This window comes from Magallana gigas, chromosome 7 (assembly GCF_963853765.1).
Source record: "Magallana gigas chromosome 7, xbMagGiga1.1, whole genome shotgun sequence".
NCBI classification, from domain to species: domain Eukaryota; kingdom Metazoa; phylum Mollusca; class Bivalvia; order Ostreida; family Ostreidae; genus Magallana; species Magallana gigas.
This window is the reverse complement of record NC_088859.1, coordinates 27,413,256-27,436,731: the sequence shown is the minus strand read 5'-3', so window position 1 is coordinate 27,436,731 and position 23,476 is coordinate 27,413,256. Positions and strand designations below refer to the sequence as shown.

At 32.6% G+C, this 23,476-nt stretch overlaps 1 protein-coding gene across 14 annotated transcripts in view; it reads right to left on the bottom strand.

Annotated features, from left to right (window-relative positions):
* The window catches only part of LOC105333671 (spermatogenesis-associated protein 1), a 40,765-nt gene extending 20,971 nt beyond the window's left edge, over positions 1–19,794 (bottom strand). For 2 of the 14 annotated variants that reach the window (XM_034456405.2, XM_066067579.1), the window contains exons 1-4: positions 19,502–19,782; positions 7,724–7,830; positions 7,027–7,144; positions 1,911–1,964 (exon numbers count right to left, since the gene is read on the bottom strand). In XM_034456405.2, coding sequence (XP_034312296.2) covers positions 1,911–1,964; positions 7,027–7,144; positions 7,724–7,830; positions 19,502–19,576 — 354 coding nt within the window. In that variant the 5' untranslated portion in view covers positions 19,577–19,782. Of the gene's footprint in view, positions 1–1,910; positions 1,965–7,026; positions 7,145–7,723; positions 7,831–11,169; positions 11,922–19,501 lie in introns of those variants that run through there. The other 12 variants (XM_066067574.1, XM_066067576.1, XM_066067578.1 and 9 more) reach the window with 11 other exon arrangements.
* Between the last annotated feature and the right edge of the window lie 3,682 nt (positions 19,795–23,476).

Here is a 23,476-nt window from a genome sequence, read left to right as displayed (position 1 = left end):
TAGTAATTGAATGTCTTGATTAAAACATTTGATACCCGTTTTCTGTTAATTTATTGCATTACGCTAAAAGGAAAGACCAACATGCTTAGAAACAGTAACATCATTGCGTGTCAAGCTCTCATAAACTGAATGCGAGAAACGCTGCAATTTGTAAATCAATGTTCTGTTACATCCTCAATAAGGGAATAGAACACTTAACAGATTGTTTTCATTAGAGGTAGAAATGCAATAAGACATTTAAACAAAACAAAAAGCAAAATGGATCCATCTCCCTTTCCTGTTGTCAAGTAATTTGCACATTACACTGTTGGTATATTCACCTAATTTATTACAATCTATCAGGAAATTATACATTAACATCCCCCCGAAATACCTTAAATTAAACCTTTATTCCTTTAAACATCTTTTCTTCCCCCCAGACTTTTGCCTTCAAACATGTTGGACTAAGGTTAATTTAGAACTTACAAGATTATTGAAAATCTATCAAGTAAGATTTGTAATGTTACACACATATTGCAGACCCTGTGTGGTCACACGACAAATGTCACAACTTTATCCCTGTTAATCCTCATCATCAATAATATACATGAAGTTCTCTATTCTAAATTAAGTTTCTTGAATGCCAACCCTATATTTATAGATATGCAGGCACAACTTGTTCTGTTTATTTTTGGGAAGAGTTTTTGAACCTCTCCAATATGATTCTGGTATGCCATTTGTATTTTAAAGGTCATGCATTCATAACACTTGAAAATCAAGTTTATTTTTCATTTTTTAAATAATAATCCTTGATTCCTTTTCACAACCAAGGTATTGGTTCCAAATGAACTGTATCTATATATATATCCCTTTGATTTCAGTACCATGACCATGCCATTGACAACCAATTGTATTTATAACTATTGCCTTTTTTCAACAAACAGGAAAAAAAATTACATAAAGAATGAAAGAATTGTTTTTTTTCATGTCAATACATCTTTGAAGAGTACAGGTATTTACTATGTAATATATTTTAAGGGATATTCTTTGTCTTGTTTTTTAAATTATTGATGTTAGGTTTCATTCGAATTTGTTTCCGCCAGCTCTCATAATAATATTAATTGGTGTTCAAGGCTTTGTGGGATTTATTAAAAAAGACATCTTCCTACTCCTGTTGCACTCATTGCACCAATATATACCCGTTACATAATGCACCTGTAGGCGAGGACATTTAAAACACAAAACTAATCTCAGGTGCCAAAATCAATTTCAACTAATTTTCAACAAACATTGACACTCAAAGAAAAGCCTCGAACATTAACTTATAGCTATATATAGCTCATAGTTCAAAATATATTCACTGCACTATATTGATATTCTATTTGCTCGTTAATTAATTGAATAACAGCAAATAAGAGTTCCGACGAGCACTACCTGTTTTATTGAACTGATGAATGGTGAGCAGTAGAATATTGATTCAAAACAGATTCAAAAGATGAAATTCCTTAGGTAATGTTGCTGTGATTATGAATTAAGTTACTTATTAGTTTTATCGAACAGATCAAGAGACAGGGCAGACCAACACCCCCCCCCCCCCCCCCTCCCCCAAAAAAAGATACCGGTACTTGGACCATGATGGGTCCTATACTCAATGTTTTGATATTGCAATAAAATTTCTTTCCACTCCATGTAACAACCCATGTCATTGTGAGATATTAATGCTTAAGTTTGAGGTACATGTAATAAACATATTATTTTTTATTTCTTCAGATACACTAGTTTAAGAACCAAAAAACAAAACACCACCATAACAAAATATAAATTTGAAGGAATTGTACAATAAAATACATTTGTATGTACATAATTTCTTGAACAACAGTTTTTAGATAGATCAATGTACAATATATATATTCCACCTTGATCATTCTTACCTGAGGAGGGATAAAATGCTTTGCTTTTAACTGGTATTCTTGTTTTTGTTTTAACTGAAAAACAGCAAAAAACACAAAAATATTAGCATTTTATATACCATAACATTAATTCACAATTACAAACTTTTAAAATACCGTATGTATCAAAATAACTACAAAACAAAAGTCAAATTTGCAAACTTGTAAATCAAAAAATCCATCAATATTTTCATAATACATCTATTAATCTAATTTTTAAATTATAGCTAGGCCATAAATTATGATAACAGGCTTATTACCCTATATTTTTAAGATGACAAAACAGAATGATGGGGTATATATATATATATCAGTGAGCCAGGTTACATAGGCCAAAGCAATTCAATATTGACTGTGTCACACAGAGCACCAATTAATTCAAGATCCCTTTCTTAGTAGTTCACTTCTGTTTGATAGACGTGACACATTGTATGCGATCAGGAATCAACTCATTCTGCCAAACTCAACAAACAAATCCCCAATGACGTCACACTTCTTTGAAAGAAAAAAACCTGTATTGGACGTACGTCTTGTTTGGAAAAAGACACAAGGGTCTATCTTGTCATCTGGGATAACTAAGCTTCAAAATTTTTTGGGTTTTTTTTTTTCAATTTTTTTGGGGGGTAGTGAAATTGTAGTCATTTACAAAACTTTATTGAAAAAGTGTCAGATTTCAGTAAACTGTTATGTCATTACTGTTGAACCAGTGAAAGACATATTTGGCTCCGATACGCAAACTGTTTTGAATTGAACTTGAAGATTATGCAAACCAGACCCCATTACTGGCAGAGTTTGGAACTTTATTTGTAATACACCTAGGAAACTCTGCCAAGAATGGTCCTTGTTTATAAATAACATGTATCTAAATAATGCTCCCTTACAAGAGTAAGAAGGCTTTAGGCAGAAAAGAAATGGTTTCTCTTACAAAGTTCTAAAAAGGTTTCAAAAGTTTAATATAGCACACATTAATGTCCTCTTACATCACATTTAAATGCACTGATAGGGTCAAAATTAAATTTCAACACATTATAGGCTTCACTGCATTGCAGCAAGTTTTCGCATAGAAATTCTATTCTAACCTTAAATCTTTCACCCGAATTGATTTATCAAACCTTGCATGCCTTTACGGCTGTGAAATAAAACATAAAAGTCAGTTTTATCTTTTAAATTTAATAGACTGAAACTCGTTCCTCTAGCTTTCCTGTGGGATAGTTATTGACTGTATAAGGGGGTGGGTGCATGTGCATGGGCTCAGAACACAAGAGAGGTATCCATGCAATTAGTAAAAACCTGTCTGTTTTTGTTCACTACTGACAAGACTGATGTTGTCAATACCTAGCAGTTGTTCCAATTGTTTAACAGGCATGGGGCAAGAAGATCGTAAGAAAGTTAGTGTCACAGTTCTTCTTTCAAAAATGGTAAAAAAATCAAAACCTTTTGAAACAATCTGCATACAAAGAAACCAGTCTAGCTATTTTACTTGCCTTTCTTTACACTATCTCATTAGTTTTGACAGTCTAAACTGACAATATAATGAATATTTTCCATTCAAAGGCTGTTACACTACCATATTATTAATGCTATCTATCTTGATCATTTTTCCTTTTTCCTTTTTAATTTTTTCTTCCTATCCTTATTTGAACAGCAGAGAGTGGTGGATATTTATTTAACCTCAATGAATGCCTGCAAATTCATGCTCTCCTTTTGCATTTGATAACAATGGTATGTCTATTTAAACAACAAGCCAAAAGTTATCATGTCGTAATCTTTGAGGGCATTATTAGAATTTTGTGCATACATAAAAATTATACTGGGTTTGGAAAATCATGGCCTACAAATATGAATATAACCAATCCCAAAACCTTTTTTCCACAAGTTCAGCATTTTATTTTATTTTATATCATTTCCGAATATTAAGATTTTTGACTGAATGACTGTAATTATCAGTATCGTTTTGTCCTCTGAGCTGGCAGGATAACCTACTACTGCTTATTAGATAAAATAGGTTGTGACTAGACATTTAATTATCGATTTAATAACACTTATTCATATCCCAAGCTTAGAAGATAAATATTGAGGATTTCAGGACAAAAGATAAAGACTAGCTGTCGGAGATCCATACGCTATTTACTTACAAACTACAAGCATGACTTAAATGGGCAACTCGATATTCTAAGCGATTTTTAGAATATTTGGACTAAGTGTGTGCATCCACCTTGATTATATATGTACCGTTTCTTAATTTGCAGGGTTGAGTCAATTTCAGAGGCAATCCAACTTGAATTGGAACACAGCTATATAATTTATATCTGAAATTGCCAATTGCCACGCTTGTAGGGGCAAAGACAGTTTCTATTCAACTGTTTACATTCAATGGAATGTTTGAAGAATTTTTTTGAGTAACTATACTCCCTAATGATCTCGATCTCGAGCTCAGTAAACTGTTAGTTAACAATTTGATCTCAGGAGACTGTTAGTTAACAATTTGAATTTTCTTTACAGTAATAATATTTTATGCTTTTTTTTCACAGATAACATATTTGTTGTGTGCAGTGTATATCATATATATATAGTTAACAATTTGATCTCAGAAAACTGTTAGTTAGTTAACAATTTGATCTCAGGAGACTGTTAGTTAACAATTTGAATTTTTTTACAGTAATAAAATTTCATGGTGTTTTTTTTTACATGCAGATAGCATACTTGTGTGCAGTGTATATAATCAATCACAATTGTAATAAGATGTTTCATACCATAAGACCTATTCAGAAGGTCAATTAATAGGTTCTTCAAATGAAGAAAAATTTGACCGTATGCTTTTCTAGCAATCCTAAGCAATTTAATTTAATTATGGTACAAAAAAAACCAAAAAACATTTATACATATGCACCTTTAGTTCTCCAAGAATTCCACTCAATAATCAAAGTGACAGTGAGCTTGGTTAGATCTCTGGCAATAAGAGCTTGTCTTAAGATTTCAAAAGAGATAAATGATCTGCGCTGTTTGATAGGTCAGCTTTTATATATAAATTCCATTACAGGGGTTCATGGGATGCATTGCGACATGAAAGCGAGAACCAGCAGCAAATGTGGGTGGACTAAGACAATTGTAGATCTTATTGGTGCGGATTTCATTCCACCTGTGCAAATAAAACCATTTCTGTTCCCTTAATCTGCTTTCCTACTTTGTGACACAAAATCATTAAATCAGACTGGGAAAAATATCTGAAATTCGATGAGTTTGAAACATTTGAACAAAGCTGAACAGAATTCAATATCAAACTACATATATTTTTTCGGAACTTCAAAGAAATGATCTTAAATTTGCCTGACAGCTAACAAATTGAAATTTTCTTGCCGTTCTGAAAGCAGTGGAAGCCTAAATAAAGCTCTGATGTGTTTTGGGCCGGTGCTTGAGAGTTGAATAAACACTGAACACCCCATTTGAGTGAATGACCCTTGTGCAAATGAACAAGTTTATGTATGCATTGAACAGTCCCCTGTTGATAAGCCCTTGAAAAACCGAAGCAGAAATCTACAATTTTATATCCCTATCTAGATTCTTCTGTAAAGTAAACAATAATATCTGTTCCAAACTTTGCTCAAGATTTGTATAAAATCAAACAGGATATCAAGAAACATTATTTCAGGAAAACAACATCATTATCTTCACATACACACCCCTTTACTTGGAAGCACAAATTCTTAATACAGAAATAGCCCACATCTGAGAAAAGTTTATCTTCGCCTCTTTAAAAGACTTAAAACAACTGATTTATTTGGTGTTGCTGTGAATAACATATGTGCATATTTTACAAACAAAACTGTACAGAAATAAAATTATGTTTCTTTTAAAGGTTTAAACTTAACATCACCCTATCCAGTATTAAGCCAATTATCATTTAAGTTCAGGAAAATAAAGACTAAATAATAGACCTCTATTGAATTCCACAAATTAAAAAAAAACTTGAGAAGAAGAAGGTTGGCCTTAAATGCTGATCCCCTCTAGTGCTTCCAAAACCCAGGGAAGGAATCTTGAGTAACAATTGCCGTTATAGGCAATATAAACAACACAATACGATTCTACACCCTATGGGACCCGTGTCCGTCACATCAAGGGGGTGTTACTATATAAAAAATATGTGCCTGGTACAACAAGCAGATGGCGCTGAGTGTTTGGTGGATGACATCCATTGTTTAGACATAATGCGATCCACTTGAGGTAAACTTCAACTTCTGGAGTGAACAATGGCTTGTTTCATTGCTGGAGAAGCTCATGTAATTTAATTGGCTTGAGCACCTTAATTTGATTGATATCTATACCTCTATATACTCCGTCTATTAAATGGTAACATATTTGCATGGCTTGAGTCGTATATGTACCACAATATATATCCTTCAACTTGAGAGCATTTGCGGTTCATGATTTTCTCAAAGGACAGAAATCAGGAATCAACAGATTTTAATTGGTGGCTGGGCATTAAAGAATAAGAATTGTTATTACCTGTAGAGATCAAACTGGAACTTTTATATGTAGTGTTTAAACAATTTACCTATAAAATTAACATATTCTCCATAAAGAAGCCATTTCTAAGTTTAATTGTCGGCAAGTATTTAAATTCCCCCAGAACAAGTTAACAATGCTAAGGCTTTGAATGAGACACAGTTCAAAGAACAGATTTTTGTCTGCTAGAACCCAAAACAAACAACATAACACTAAAAACATCCTTTTCACTTGCACTTTAAATGTCATAACTGTGCAGTTGGGAAATTTCTTTCACATGTGAGGTCTATGAATACCATTATCTATACAATAAAGTATCAATAGTCCTCCTCAAATAAACCAGGAGAGGAATATATCTAAAAGCATGTTTGGAGTCTTATATGGCTTTAGTGTTTAATTGTCGTAGCAGCGGCATGCACTTTTTTACTATCACAAGTTTACGTAACTTCGGTGTGCACTTTTCCTGACACAGGCCATTAAATTTCCATGAATTTGTACCATTTGGATATCAGTCCTACTGGGATCTTGTAATTTTTTAACGATTCAGAGAAAAATAAACTGAAACATTAGATTTCCCCCAAGGAACAACACTCACCCTGGTTATACTGCGACCCACACTTTTAAGGAACACGTAGTCTCGAGGGAGCATATCCTCTCCCACCTGCTGCTCCAACTCATTGCGGAGATCGTACACAAAACGCTCTGGGTGTACCCTGTCAAAGTGGAGTTATATACGTAATTATCATATATATGTATTTGTACATGCACATATAATAGGTATTAGTTAATGTACAAGCAAGTCAATCTGACAATCTGGTAAAAAATTCAATTCATTGAACATCTATTTCTGTAATAATTTTTGGCAACAAAAGCGCCTTCATGTATCCACTAAGAAAAAGATGGAAAACAGAAATATTTGTTCTAAATCTTCCCATTCAAAATTTAAGCACTTGAGAAAAATTATTTGTGTCAAGATATTTTCAGACATCTTTGGTCATTCATTAAAATATCGACTGACAGAAGAGCTCAATCCACAAGAAGTTGATAAAAGTACATGTGTTCCAAGTACCTGACCTGATACCCAGTACATGCACATATATAGCACACGCTGTTTACCAAATTTAGCACATTAATGCAGCTTTCAAGATCTATTTAAATTTTTATTTTTAAATCTGTACCACCCCAAAGGTAAACTATCGAGGAAAAACTATAAATCATGTCACTGTCTTGTGTCACTAGGAATGACTTTTGACCATGACCTTTGACCTATGACATTGACCTTTGATACTAACCTTATGATTCCCGCTGAGATTGTCTCTGTAACATTCTGATTTAACAAGTTGTTATATCTCTCTCTCCAAATCTCTGGTGGGACTATGTACACATGAAGATCTATAAGCTGAAATAGAAAAAAAATACAGCTATAATACATATGGGGATAATCTCATTATCAAACTTTCAAATGTTTATATAATTTGCCATATTCATATCTACATAGCTTTATAACTTGCTTCATCACAAAGTATCATTAAACTATTAAATGATGATCATAAAATAATAATGTATAACAATACTATCATGTACTTGGATATAACAAATCAATGGTTATATGGATCAATGCTAGAAGAAATGTAACACTGATCCCTGCATTGGAATTTCAATGAAATGGAAGGTCATTGTATTTATTTAGGAATCACATTATTATAAATGAGCACACACAGATCTCAAATTTTAATGTCTGGCTATATTGATTGAACAAGACTGGCTATTGAAGTTGAAGTATTGTTTAATCATCAACCCTTCATTGATGTTTCAGTTTTTGTTGGCTGCAAATCTTTTTAGAATGTCCATTGATTTACAAGTTTAACATCCTGAACTTTCCATTGCTCACTACCATGCATATTAAAATATGGAGATTTATACCACTGGTAATGGAAAAATGGTTTTATTGTCAATATGGCACAAGTACATGTAGAATGGTCAACTGTTTTCACTTAATGAATGCCTTTACGGACAGGATAAATGTTTTAAAATTTATTTTTTGACAAATGTATCACATTTAATGAAATTGCCAACTTGAGTACCACAGCCAATTTATGCTGATCTGCCACATGTTTTGGGTAAAGACATTAACCTAAGTGGTTCATGGTAATAAAATAATCCAAAATTTTTACATTACTTGGTGTGTAGATCAAAAGCTTGGACCAAAAATCTATTGAGTCAATGAGGTCCAAGCATTAGTGTACTTCCATTTAGAGTGCTAGCTCTAATTAAAAGAATCTTTCGAACTGGTTTTTAACCATTAAATATTCATTCTTGCAAGCATTGTTTACTTATAGCAAAGGCAATTGGTCAGACCAATTGCAGCAAAAAAAGGTGAGAAAAACTCATCAATGCCTGAAAAACAAATTACTAACTTAGAGCTATAAAATAAATAAATCTCTTCTAAAACACAAAATTAATTAGTCAATTTCATACAAGTACTGAATACAACTGACTGTGACGGCAAACATTTGGGAATCAAAATTGCTATCCCGATTTCATATCTTTGAGGTGCATTACCCCTAATTAAAGTTTAAGTTCTAGTAGTTTCTAAATGGGAGGGAAATGAGGGTGACTAATTCCATTGCCAAGACTTTCCATATACTTAATTGAACTGTTCACAATTGGGAAAAGAACCCTATCTTTACTTATAAGTTGAATGACTGAATGACTTATGTAGAGGCTGAGTTAGATTTAAAAAAACTTGAGTAGAATAGCCTGGAATGTTTACTTTAACATGACTTTAATCTAAGAGTTGAATTCCTAGAGACCTAAGAAGGCCAAAATTTGATGGCAAACATTGAACCTACATGACTGTCACATAAATAAAACACACAGTAATTTACTACCAAAAATTAGCCAACGCTGGTAGCAATTTAATTAAAAATTATTAAAAATTAACAAAAGTGGTCAAAAATAAAAAGTTTACCAATCATTTGATATCCAATATAAAGGTACAGATGAAATAAGATGTGGCAGAGGTTCAAACAAATGAGAAGAATGTATTTATTCATATTAACATAAAAAATTACATAGTATACTATTTTTTTATAATATTAGATTTGCATAACATGTACATGTATTAACAACTGCATGCAGAAATTAATATCCTCAATAATTGTAAATTTATGATTTTTACTTGTGGGTGTCCAAAAATTTGATCCTTTTATAACTTTAAATAATCAATTTTCAAATTACTTAAACCAAATACTCAATGGGTTTAAAAATGGGTTGAGTATTTGCATGTGGAAATTTAAATAGTAGGTGTTTGGTTAAATGTGCTAATGAAGATTATCAAACAGAGTGTAACTATTTAAACAATACAGGTGGCTTCATTGAAGGTTACCAGGTAACTTTATTTACTAAATAAACAACAGGTAAATAATCATTCAAATGCAAATAACGACCAGGTAATAAGTTTTAATCCATATGAGACCAAGATGGTTTTGCATTTCCTACACATGAGGAGCAAAATAACTGTTAATTATTGACAAGCAAGTAAATATTAAGTATTTTTATAAGTACATATACATATTCTATGTACAATTTTTTTATTTTGGGAGGGGGGGGGGTTCTAAACCTCTCTAAAACAATAAGTATACATAAGATAGATGTTTTCACCAATTTAACCCCTCCTTTATTAAAACCCTGTGAATTTTAAATTGACATCACCGAAACATAATCTCTAAGTCTATTACACTGTAATCCCAGTGGCAGTCATAGGAGGATTTGATGCAACGAGTCTAGAAAATTCTGGCTTACTATCAGAATCAAAGAGAAGTCATACTGTAAGAGGCAGATTATAGGTAGGCATAGGGGGCTCTTAACAAGAATGGATTATGCTTAAACAGACGTCATTTATACAGCATATAGTTACACTCAGTGACTGACCATATTGCAACTTAAGGTGTGTGTTGGGACTGGTACATGAAATATACAACGGTATCCAAAAACAACCGGGCTGACTCAAAGAAAACCTTGAAAAACTCCTCCAGAGTTTCAAAATATCTTAAAGTGGCGGTAAACCAATTAACTTTGTGTAGATTAACTGTGTATATAGAAATTACAAATTGATCTGAAGAGAATTTGTCCTTTTCTAACGTCAGACCGGTGCCTTAGTGTTTACCCTTAAATAGAGAGCAATCTTTGTCTCTGTTGACTCTTGCACGGCACCTTATGTGGCTTAAGGACCCGACTTCTTGTCAGTGTTTAACCATATCTCATAGAAACTGAAAGAATACATGAAACTCCACTTCCAAAGTTTGGCCGCAATTCAACTCAATGGCTTAAGAGCATAATCCCAAACCAGAGATATCAGAAATCTTGCCTGTTATTCTTGACCACAGATATATTGTCCGAGGATTATAATACAAATATGACCCCTTGACAGCACCCTCTATCCTCTCCTATTTATGTGATATAGTGGTATATCATTCATTAATCATTATGAGTGGCAGACAAGGTAAACTTTTCAAAAGTCAATTAAAAATGTTTGGTTCCTCAATGACCTAGCTGACCAATGAAAGGTTCCAAAGAGTACCTGTGTGTGTGTGTGTCACCCTTGAGACACTGTGTTCGTTAAAATTCATTAGATTGATGGATAGAGTTTTGTCTCCATGAAACAACTGACAGTTTTAATAGCTATGTAATACCAGAGAATCTATACATCTATTAAGTACATTGTATATACTTGTACCTCTCCAGATGAAGGCCTTTTAAAAGTTTTATATCTTTCCATCAAACTCGACATTGTGAAAACCGAAATTCCTTCTGCGGGTGGCTTAATAAAAAAAATATCCAAATAAACCTCCGTATAACTATAAGCTCCGAAGAACAAAAGGTTCCTTTTTTTCACAAGTATCCTTGGCCTTAATGGCAAAACAGGATTTTTCTTTTCTATTTTGTTGGTATCCTCCTTTAATCCATGACTGGAATACACTTATCAGGCGACTACACCTCTAGAATCACAGAGCACACAAAGTTAAACTAGCCCTGAAATACAAAAGGCTTAATGTCTTTCCTTAATGGATCCCAGTTGCTTGTTTGCCCTCACACTTAGTTCAATATTAAACTTTGTAGTTTTTCTTATATTAGAATACTTGAACGCTGTAATAAGCGCCCGGGGGATAAAAACAATGTCCAAGTTAAAACACACATAATCCAATATTCTTATTTTTTACGACTTTCACAGAGATTCCAATACAGCGTTTACACATCCGTAGATTCCGAGCTTGGGATATATTGAAAAAATTCCTTTCCTTTCCAATGTCTATTCAATAGATTCTTGCTAGGATGTATCCTCTGGCCAATGAATGGTACGTAGAGCCATTAACTACAAAACTACCCATTTACCCAGGTAGATTGCAATGTTTGTTCTTAGTTATATATGGGAGAGTGATATGAGAAAATCCAAAGCTGTTAAAGAGTTCGCAAAAAACCCTTTGCATGTTTCCTGATAGAGAATGAATGACTGTTAATCAGCACGGATAATCGGTTGTTTTAAAATTCAAAACATGCAGTTGGTGCATGGAATTATGGTCAGAATTATAAAAGGTGTAATCAACGTATTGACAAGATTTTTTTTCTCTTAAATATTAAATGGATATACAATAAGCTTTAATTGACAATCTCAATAGATGGGATTTTTTTATTATTATTTTTTGAATAGACAATGTGTGTGATTGAATCCACATTAACAAAACTAGATCATTTAAAATCACCTGGATTTAGGATTAAGGATTTTAACATGTGCCAAACCTGTGAGGTTGTTTTCATTTCAGAGGATGGGTTCAAGGAACTACATGTCTTTGGACAAGCAAAACATTGGGCATAGATTGTAAGAAGTTACAATTGGTGGTTCAACAGCAAGTGTTAGTGTTAATTTAATAAAAGTATTTACAATTGTACTGCCCTTAACTATCACCAAAATCTCTCTCTCTCTCTCTCTCTCTCTCTCTCTCTCTCTCTCTCTCAGAATATAGGATATGCAAATCTTACTTGAAACATTTTTGCAAAAAGAGAGTTAAATTCTTCTTCCAGTGTTGAGAGTGTAAGCATGTAAATGATCTAGTTCTAATAAAATGTACACAGTTGTGCAAAAATACCAGTAATGTACTGCCTGAAAGCTTCCAGAACAATGTCATATACTGAAACACAACTGTGCATATATGAATAGACTGACCAGGATTTCGTTTTGAAAGCTTCACTCAATAAGATGGGTTTGGGTTTTAGGCCTAATCGATTATAAAGCCATAAGAGCTATAATTATAAACTACAGTTTTCAATATTCTCCTGCCAAAATATTTTGGAGAGCAGCAGCTGTTTATTATTAAGTGTTTGCTTTGCAATATTTTTGGCTGTAAAACAATAACTTCATATAGGGGAAATAAGTATGATTAGGCAAGAGGCATTTTGCATTGCAGTGAAATGTTGCAGATTTCGCTTCCGTTAAGTGAGGACTGGGTAAGTGGTAGAGTTGGGGTTGGGGGGTATGTAAAGTTTACAGGGTTGGGGTAAAATTTTAAAATGAAATTCCTGGTTGTTTGACCTAGCTATGCTATATTTTGTTGAAGTTATAAAATTGGGGTGGATTCGGTGTAAAAGTAACTGGCCCTATTTAAAACTACTTAAAATGTCAGACATCAATTGTGTAATAAAAATATTTTAGAATACCTTTCCAGTAGTTTCTTACATACTTTTGTTTTACTTTCAACTTTATAAAGCCCTAAAGCATACATGAAAATAGTGCCTTGCAATGAATTTTTATTGTAACACAAATTTATCCCCAGTATCAACTAAAGAAGCCATGCAGAAACAAACAAAGACTATTTACACTTCAATGATCAGAATATTTATTTAAGGAATCACCAGAAAAGACGTTTCTAAGTTTCGACATTTTTTTTTTCTTCTGCCAAAGACATAAAGCGTCCAATGGGCTTTCCTCGTAAAATGACTTTTATGTCCACTTAGTGCTAATCCAAAAATTACAAATTTAAAGGTAAAATGTTTATCTGTTGTCATGGAACTCGTCAACTTGCAGACTTTGTAACGACCTTTAAAGCAATTTACTTACACGGTATTCTTAAAGTATTTTATTGAATAAATGAGCCATACTAATTCACCACCCCAGTCACAATACAAGATAGCAGATTGTATCTATTAACAAGAGGCCCATGGGCCACATCGCTCACCTGAGGAACAATCTGTATGATAAAATCAGCTTAATGGAGTCATAATACAAACTATCTGGACAATAATACATGTAGATCCTGTATAAATAAAATCCATTTTCCCCTGGATATTCCTATGTTTATATTAATCATTAGTCCCTTTTCTAACAGGATGATTTTATAGTCATATCATATGTTGAGTATTGCAGTTCTCAAAAAGATCCTTAACAATAATTTATATATGGGATATAAACGTACATCAAACTCTGAACCTTCTCGGGAGGCCAAAGAATTGTCCTGTGGCCTAAGTCTTAACAATTATAAAGAGCATCTGGCTGATTAGTTTCTGAGAAGATTTTTAAAGATTTACCCTATATATTCCTTTGTTAAACTTTGAGCCCCCATTGTGGCCCCACCCTACCCCTGGGGATCATGATTTTCACAACTATGAATCTACACTACCTGAGGATGCTTTCACACAAGTTTCAGCTTTCCTGGCTGATTAGTTTCTGAGAAGAAGATTTTTAAAGATTTACTCTGTTTATTCCTATGTAAAAACATCGACCTCCCATTGTGGCCCAAACCTACCCCCAGGGTTATGATTTTCAAAAATTTGAATCTACACTACCTGAGGATGCTTCCACACAAGTTTCAGCTTTCCTGGCTAATTAGTTTCTGAGAAGAAGATTTTTAAAGATTTACTATATAATCATATGTTAAACTTCGACCCCCAATTGTGGCCCCATTCTACCCCCAGGGGTTATTATTTTCACAACGTTGAATCAACACTACCTGAGGATGCATCCGAACAAGTTTCAGCATTGCCGGCTGATTAGTTTCTGAGAAGATTTTTAAAGATTTACTCTTTATATTCCTATGTTTAACTTCGATCCTTCATTGTGGCCCCACCCTACCCCCGGGGGTCATGATTTTCACAACTTTGAATTTACACTACCTGAGGATGCATCCACACAAGTGTCAGCTTTCCTGGCTGATAATTTTCTGAGAAGAAGATTTTTAAAGATTTACTCTATATATTCCTATGTTAAACTTCGATCCTCCATTGTGGCCCCACCCTACCCCCGGGGGTCATGATTTTCACAACTATGAATCTACACTACCTGAAGATGCTTTAACACAAGTTTCAGCTTTCCTGGCTGATTGGTTTCTGAGAAGAAGATTTTTAAAGATTTACTCTATATATTTCTATGTTAACCTTCGATCCCCCATTGTGGCCTCACCGTACCCCGGGGGTCATGGTTTTCACAACTTTGAATCTACACTACCTGAGGATCCTTCCACACAAGTGTCAGCTTTCCTGGCCGTTTAGTTTCTGAGAAGATTTTTTAAGATTTAATCTATATATTCCTATGTTAAACTTCGACTCCCCATTGTGGCCCCACCCTACCTTCGGGGATCATGATTTTCACAAATTTGTATCTACATTACCTGATGATGTTTTTACACAAGTTTTATCTTTCCTGGCTGATTAGTTTCTGAGAAGAAGATTTTTAAAGATTTACTCTATATATTCATTTGTTAAATTTCGACCCCCCCCCCCATTGTGGCCCCACCCTCAGGTGAGCTAAAAAGGTTAAGTTTACAATACAATAAGTTGTTATAGTTGGTTTCTGGAAGAAACGACTTTGAAAATTTTCTTAATTAATATTGACAAATTTTTTACTTTTTTAAGCTTTAGTTTTTTAGATCTGTGTACAAACATAGAATTGTGAGCAAATTTCTGTATCTTGCTTATAATTCGAAGCTTAACACTCAAATATGGTTACTAAATAGAAATTGTAAACAATTAAACACAAGAAACATGCACTACATGTATAACAAATAAAGAACACAATTTATTTTTTCGAAATGAATCATATATATACATGTATATACCTACATATTTCCGTCAGCGATATCAAACTCTATTCAAACTGAATAAACTCGAGAAAATGCCGAGCATCTCAACAAAACCTATTGCATTAATCTACATGTACCATTACGCAAAAGATAATGCCGAATTACCGATAGAATGAATTGTATTTCAGTACCCCTACAACAGATTTTGCTTAATTTGCGCAGGTAAACAGTTAACTGTTTGATTTACCGGAGTCTCTGTTTGATTTGATACGTAAAAATCACGAAATACAGACGATAGTTTCCAGGTTACAAAGCATAATGAGAACGAAACGAATATCGGAACAAGCTAACAACGTCATGTGTGAAAACTGTCAACGCATTGAAATATTTAGCCTCAATTTACTTCACAAAATCGGCACCAATATATTTGGTATGTTTCAAAATTTCCCTTCATACGCGAACTGTTGCACAACAAGCAAATTCATCATAGTCAGATCGACCCTTTTTCGTATAATGTCATGGCTGCTTTAAACAAAGAACCTCGTTTTAGAAGTATGGAATCATTTTACCGGATGCCGAACCCGAAGCTATTAAACTGATTGAAACACGCCTTTCCTTTATTATTATTTTCGTAATAACTCAGATTTGAAACAGAATTACACTTTAATTTTTGCAATTTATATTTTCCTTCCCATAATGATAATTTATGCTAAACTAGGTTGAATTTGCCTCGGTAGTTCTTGAGAAGAAGATTTTTAAAAATGCACCCCCCTTTTTCTACAGTTTCAAGGTTTTCTCCGCTTTGAATACAGATCAAACTTTTATTTCTGCAATTTATATTCGCCCTCCCATAAGGATGCTTTGTGCCAAATTTGGTTGAAATTGGATAAGCGGTTTTAGAGAAGAAGTTCAAAATGTAAAAAGTTTACAGACGGACAGACGGACAGACGGACGGACGGACAGACGGACAGACGGACGGACAGACGGACGACGGACAAAATGTGATCAGAATAGCTCACTTGAGCTTTCAGCTCAGGTGAGCTAAAAACCTCAAGTCTTCAAGGACACTTGAGAAATTCATTTCAATTGTATGAATGGGTTTTTGGTTTTTTTTCAAAGACATAAGCTACAATTTAACTCTTGCAGGCCGTACAATACGCTTTACTTGCACCTCATATCACAAGATAACAGATCAAATGTCTATTATAGGGGTACTAAAAAATGAGAAATCTGATAACATCAAAATTACTGTAGATATACAATGTAATAAGTACATGTTCTGAAAGTCTTTCACAGACATGAAACTTCAATATCACATTGAATTGATCTTAGAGTAATTTCATTTGTATATGTGAAAAACTGCTTCCTCTAATCGAAACTTCATTTCAATAAAAGACAAGGCCATTGAATTGATATGTGCGTCATTTTTATCCAATCCTATTAAAGATATTAAGACTGCAAGATCAGTTTTTAAAATTACAACAACAAAAATTATCCACTTGCTCAAGCAGCTTGGTTAAGGCTACTTTATAATATATCATATCTTATCCTAAATAATATATCAAAATATGAATTGGAAATTTAAGTGCCATGTTCTTTCTGCTTCCTGTTTTTTTTTTCTCTTTATAATTAAAGAGCATAAGTGTGAGTTTCACTTTGATCCCTTGCCAATCATGCACAAAAAATTGCCTTATTAAACTGACTTTGATATTCTCTGATCAATGATAACTTCAATATATTTAAGACTCCTTCTAAAATTGCTTTCATCATATTTATTGATCTCATAAATATTGCAAGAAATCCTTGATTAATGCATGTTGAAAATGGTGCTTCAAATTGTTATGTACTTAAAAATGTTTCCACAAGGCCATTGAGTCATCTTGAAAATAATTTTTCGAATCGTTCAACAAATTGTCATATTAATGTTTCAACATCAAAACATCAACGGGATCTATAGCCAGTTCTATAAAGCTATTAATTCTAAACTCTGCTATGATATTGTATAGCACCTAGTATTGATCTTTTAAATTAGTACCCAGTAACAATTTTCAAAGCTTGGCCATGCATTTAATTTAGCCATCAAATCAAACTCTCTGGCGAATTTCCCTCTACATCCTAGTTGATATCAGTAGCTTGACCACAGAAAGTCCATGTATTAAATATATATATATTTTTATTAGCAAACTCATTAGAAACTTAAGTTAATTAACACAACAATTACAACCACTAGCTCTTTGCAACATATTTTCCAATTGTATTTCTAAGTAATATACAACGGTATCTCAATAAAAGTAAAACAATTATTTCAGAACAATAATCAAGCTAGCTGATTTACAGGAAAGACTCAACTTAATTAATAGAAACACACTGTCTTCATCAATTGACACTAAAGATGGGTGTTGATGAGACAACACATAAAATTCAAATAGTGCCAGGAATGGGGGTTTGAACCGGTAACCTTAGTAAATTGTAAAAAAGCCGAAATAATGAAATATAAAAAAATAATGAAAACAATCAATATAATTATATTAAGAAATTACTTCATGACATAAAAAAATTAATATTGCTGGCAGGAAAGAAGAAATTGCTTACAAATTTAAAAGACTGCACTGTACATAGACATACTGTATATACATGTATATATATACCCAGTAAAATGAACTGAAAATTTCTGACACAATTGAACACTGAATAAATAAACCATCATTTTGTCATTTACTTAACACTGCAAACTATTGACAGACAGTCGAGGTGACAAATTACTCTTCGCGTGTGCATGAGACTGTCATCTTGACACACCTAGAGACCAAAGACACAACACAGACAGACCTCCTCATTCCACTCAAAGGGTACTTCATCAAACATAGCACCATAGGAGCCTGCTAAGTCTCCAAACACCGCTGAATTCATTGTTTGTTATCAGGCACAATACATATAGATACAGAAGCATTTTCTGAATTCTAATACATTTGTGCCAGAGTTATTGATAGCTGACATGATGTTAAACAGTATTAAAAAATGAAAAAAAAAATAATATTCAAGGTTAATTAATCAAATAATTTTTTTAATCATATGGTCCATTTGGCAAAGGCATGTATTATCCATTATTTCATAAATTTATCAAGAAATTAAAGTTATAAGTAATAAGTTGCTTATTCTTTAAAATGTGAATACTAAGTCTTTCATCTTTTGAAAGTATTTTTGGTGGTATAAGACTATAAGTTGAACCTATGTTTAATTTTCTTTTGCACAAGAGTATTTTTAACAAATTTAAACGCATATTTTGCTTTACAACAATAGAAATTAACTAGACTGTACACAAGTGGATCCTATACCTTTAAAATAATCTAATATGTATTTTTTGTGGTTGTTCGTTTAAAATCCAAAATAGATTTTGAAACAATTCATGTGCACTCTTACGAGACTAGCAAATTGATAAACAGTGGACATGGTTAGGTATAGTATAAAACTGTGAATAAAGACAGCCAGAATAAAAAAAACTAAAGGTAGATGTGCTTTAAAATATCTCTACTTTAAGAATATAGTTAATCTGTATCGCATATTTAAAAAAGTGATCATGTTGAATGCTTCCCAAGACAACTGTAATGTCAATATAAATATGTATGGTAACATTGAACTCAGAAACTTTTCTTCACCACGTTTACCAATATTTACTTTGCGTGTCAACAATTTTTAGTTCAAGGCATATTTATGTTTTTAAAACATGTTAAACTGCCGACTTGAAATAGATTCAAAGAATTTTATGACACCGGTTTTTTTTTATAGCATTGTATATAAAACCCTTTCAGATGCTATGTGAAAATTTGTCTATAAAAGTACACCGAATTTTAAAACGTGTGAGATGTAAATAAAAAGCATAAAGCTTCACCGTGACCGTCTATGATACACACGTTATATGATTGCGACACTCTGATCTTCAACTTTTAAAGATTGATATAAAACTTTTCCAACACTTTGAAAACCATTTTATTTTCTCACCTCGGCAGATGAAGGTCTAGTTTCTCTACTGATTCCTCTATAGGAAGTATATCCGTTAGGCCTACTTGTACTCATCGTTTACACCTGTCACTGATAGTCTTACAATCCATACCGTATTTCACTCCATTTAAAACTCGTATGCACAGGTAGATAACTTCGGAACGGCGTATTGTTTCCAAGCTGTGTCACATGACTTCCGTTTGGTTACGAACGCCAATGGGGGGTAACTCTAATAAACTTAATCAGGACAAACGTTTCGGGTTACACACCTTTACTTTACATGAAAATATTAAAATCTACGGTAAGACTTTCTGTCTTTTAATAAAATGTAGTAATAAACTAAGTAACGTTATATATCTACTGAGTGAAACCCAAAGCTGTTTTCAGTGGAGGATTTTTTGCAATCTGTTTGTGACGTCATAATTTAGTTTCGTCACAATATGTACTATAATTTATGTATGATCTTGGGGAAACTCTTATCATGGGGCCAGGGCATAAAACAAAAAATATTTTTAAAAGTCCGATATATTGGGCCTAACAACAAATAAGGTGAATGAATTTGTATGAACATTCAAATTCTCCGTCTGTAAAGCGCAATTTGAGAAAGCGATTTTTTTCATACATGTATGCATCTAAAGTCATAACAATTTTGTAGTTGTCGTGTGTGTGTGTATATATATATATATATATATATATATATATATATATATATATATATATATATATATATATATATATATATATATAAAACGAAACGTTATACGATAAACTCGGTAGCCACCAAAGGCACAAAAATATAATCTGAGTTCGGAGTTCACCACCTATCGTATAGTAAACCTTTTTATTTTTTGGAACTTGTATATTTGTAACAACATATCAATATACCATTAACTGTATCTATTATTTTTGTGCTTTTTCTCTGAAAAGAGTTAAATAACATTGTATATTTCGAAATATCAAGAAAGCCAAGTTTTTATTATGTAAAAAAGTGGCACTATCCTAAACCGGTAAATCCATGGTATTTAGTTTTATGACACAGTAAGAAATAAAAAATACTCATATGATTAAATACATAAATGATTATCCACAATTAAGCATTTAATGTTTATTTTTGGATGTCATCTGTCCTATAACACACCAGGACCAGCAGACAAATTTAATACCGCGCGATAAAATAAATCGACGTAAAAAAATTATCCGGGACCTTTTTTTTCAGAGAAAATACAAACAGTTTCCAGTGTTTATGTAGCTAGATTATCAATCTATTAATTCGTTTTAATAGTACTCAGACGTGTATTTCATTAATATAAAAACACATCGATTCCAAAAGTGAACATTACATTTTACAGCGAAATTGAACCTACAGAACTCCTCCCCAAAGAATTTAATATAACAATGCAGTTTATTTACATACATGTATTATGGATATATTTGAACGTCCTCTGACCTAACACCGAGTTCATCAGGAAACTAGAGCGTCTGGCGATGACCTACAAACTTTTACACAGGGGTTTCCTTTTTTTCTTTTTCAAATTTGCCAAGGTGAATTTTTTTGCCAAGTTGTTGACTTTGACATATGGAAATACATGTAACAACGACTTTATATTGATTACAATAAAGCCGCCAATCTGTAATAAAAAAAAAATTAAGAACCGAAAATGTATACGAACAATCATGTTTTTTCACCATTTTTTATTTTATTTTCTCTTTCTGAAAATTACAAAATACATGTAGAATTTTAGCAAAATGATGATGACACGATTTTGAGAAATAATTTCCATGAATTCTTGAATGTACCAATTTCTGGACACTACAAAATAAAGCAATCTAAAAAAAGGCTTTGTGGTGCTTTTTTACGAGTGTATATTGTATATTGACATAAAAAACAAGTACATATATAACATTTGTCAGATGGCACTACCCTTAAAAAAGGAAAAAACCAAACGGCGTGATATTGTCGTCAGAAACGTAACATGTTTTATTCATACATTTCTTTTACGTAGTTTCTGTACTAAAACGTATTACACTTTTGGAAACTCCAAGAAATATAAGTTTATATATATTGGCTTTGTTGTTACATGTAACTTATGTGTACAGACTTTACTTCCCTTTTACTATAACTCTGTCCCGAGGTTTTGCTTCCACCACTTTTTGCTTGATATTTCAATAATAGTAAATACCTTTGTGTTCATCCACTAATATGAAAAATGTCCAGATTATCTGTTTTGAAACGCCCCCTCTACCGCTTCAGGTTTCAATACACATCCCAAAATTGAAAGTCTACGGAGATTTTGCATTGCATCAGCCATTAAAAAGCCCGGATGATAACGTTAAAAATTGCGCAATGCATGCATTCCGAATGTATTCCGAATGGAGAAAAGATGTAAACATTTCCCATTATAAATCTCCGTTAGAAAATTGTTTTCGTTCCTGTGAAATTTTATAAGTAAAATGGGATAATTGTTCAATGAAAATATCTTGGATATACTAGTATTCCTTTTCATCGACTTCAATTGTATTTCTTTCACAGGTATGTGTATTTTTATTAAAAATCGTCAAAAATTGATGGAAGCAATAACTTGGGACAGACTATAAGAACCCTTTCTCCGCTTTAGACGTGCCTTTGTCAAACCAGGAAAGAAAAAAAAATATTGACGTGTACATTGTTTCAATATCAATAAAAATATTGATCAAACTTGCTTTGAATAGCACTTTGTCTTTACTATTTTTTTGCCGTCCGGTCATAAATATTAATATAGTTGTTTTTAAACAGATTTTTCGATTCGAAAGTACTGAATTATTGGATGGATTTTTTAGCTACTTTTTTCTCTCAGTCTATCTGTATTTTTATAACTCCCTTATTATTTCAAACTTGACACAAAGCATCCTTTTGTTTGTCAAAATGAAGGACAATGGTTCATCCATGGGGGGGGGGGGGGCACGGGTATTAGAAAAAAATGAAAATAGGGTAGGTTTTCGAAATTTTCACAAGATTCATTTATATATTAAAAAACTATTTTTATTGAGGTTTCTTTTTTACGATAGATTTAAATTTGTACTAACCATGACCCCCAAGTTCAAGAAGGGACACAAAAAAACGTACGTATTCAAAATACGCAGGAAAAAGCTTTCAAATGTTTGTGAAGAACATAAGGGAATATGTAAAATTAATGTGGAACTATATATATATATATATATATATATATATATATATATATATATATATATATATATATATATATATATATATATATATATATATATATATATATATACACACACACACACACACATACGCGTAAGAACCTTCAAGTTGGGTCCTCTAACGTAACACAGGCGAATGGGAACCCCCTTTTCTAGCTGGTATTTTGCAATGGTTTTTCTGCTACGTATTTATTTTACTATTACTATTGACATGTGCTATTTGAAATTTTGATTTCACAAGTATTTAATAATAAGACAAAACACCTGCAAGTGAGGATTTCCGGTTCAGATACATCCTGCCTACTAAAGACCACAAGATACACAAGATCAATTGAGGACACCTTATACACAGTGGTAACTGAGAACATTACAGGAACGAGACTTTCTGTGGAGTTATTTGGCCTTTTATTAGTTGTACTTTTAATAATGGCCATGTCTTATAAATGAGACAAAGTGCGAGCAACGTATCTGTCTTTGAGCAAAATAAACAAACAAACAAAAATTAAATGCGTTGCTTTCCGTGAAATACTAACACTTTTAAATAAAACCAATGGTTATATATACAGCTAGTGTATGTCAATGAAATGACTTAAGTTTTCTCGGATTGACCTCTATTTTCGCAAAGGTAATCATAGTCAAAATGCAAAATTTTGATCTGTCATGATATCCGCGTTTTAAATATTCTATGATAAATAAAAGTAAAAACAATAGAATTTTACTGGCCTTCTAATCTTTTTACTTATCAACGCAAATTTTAAAAACATTATATAT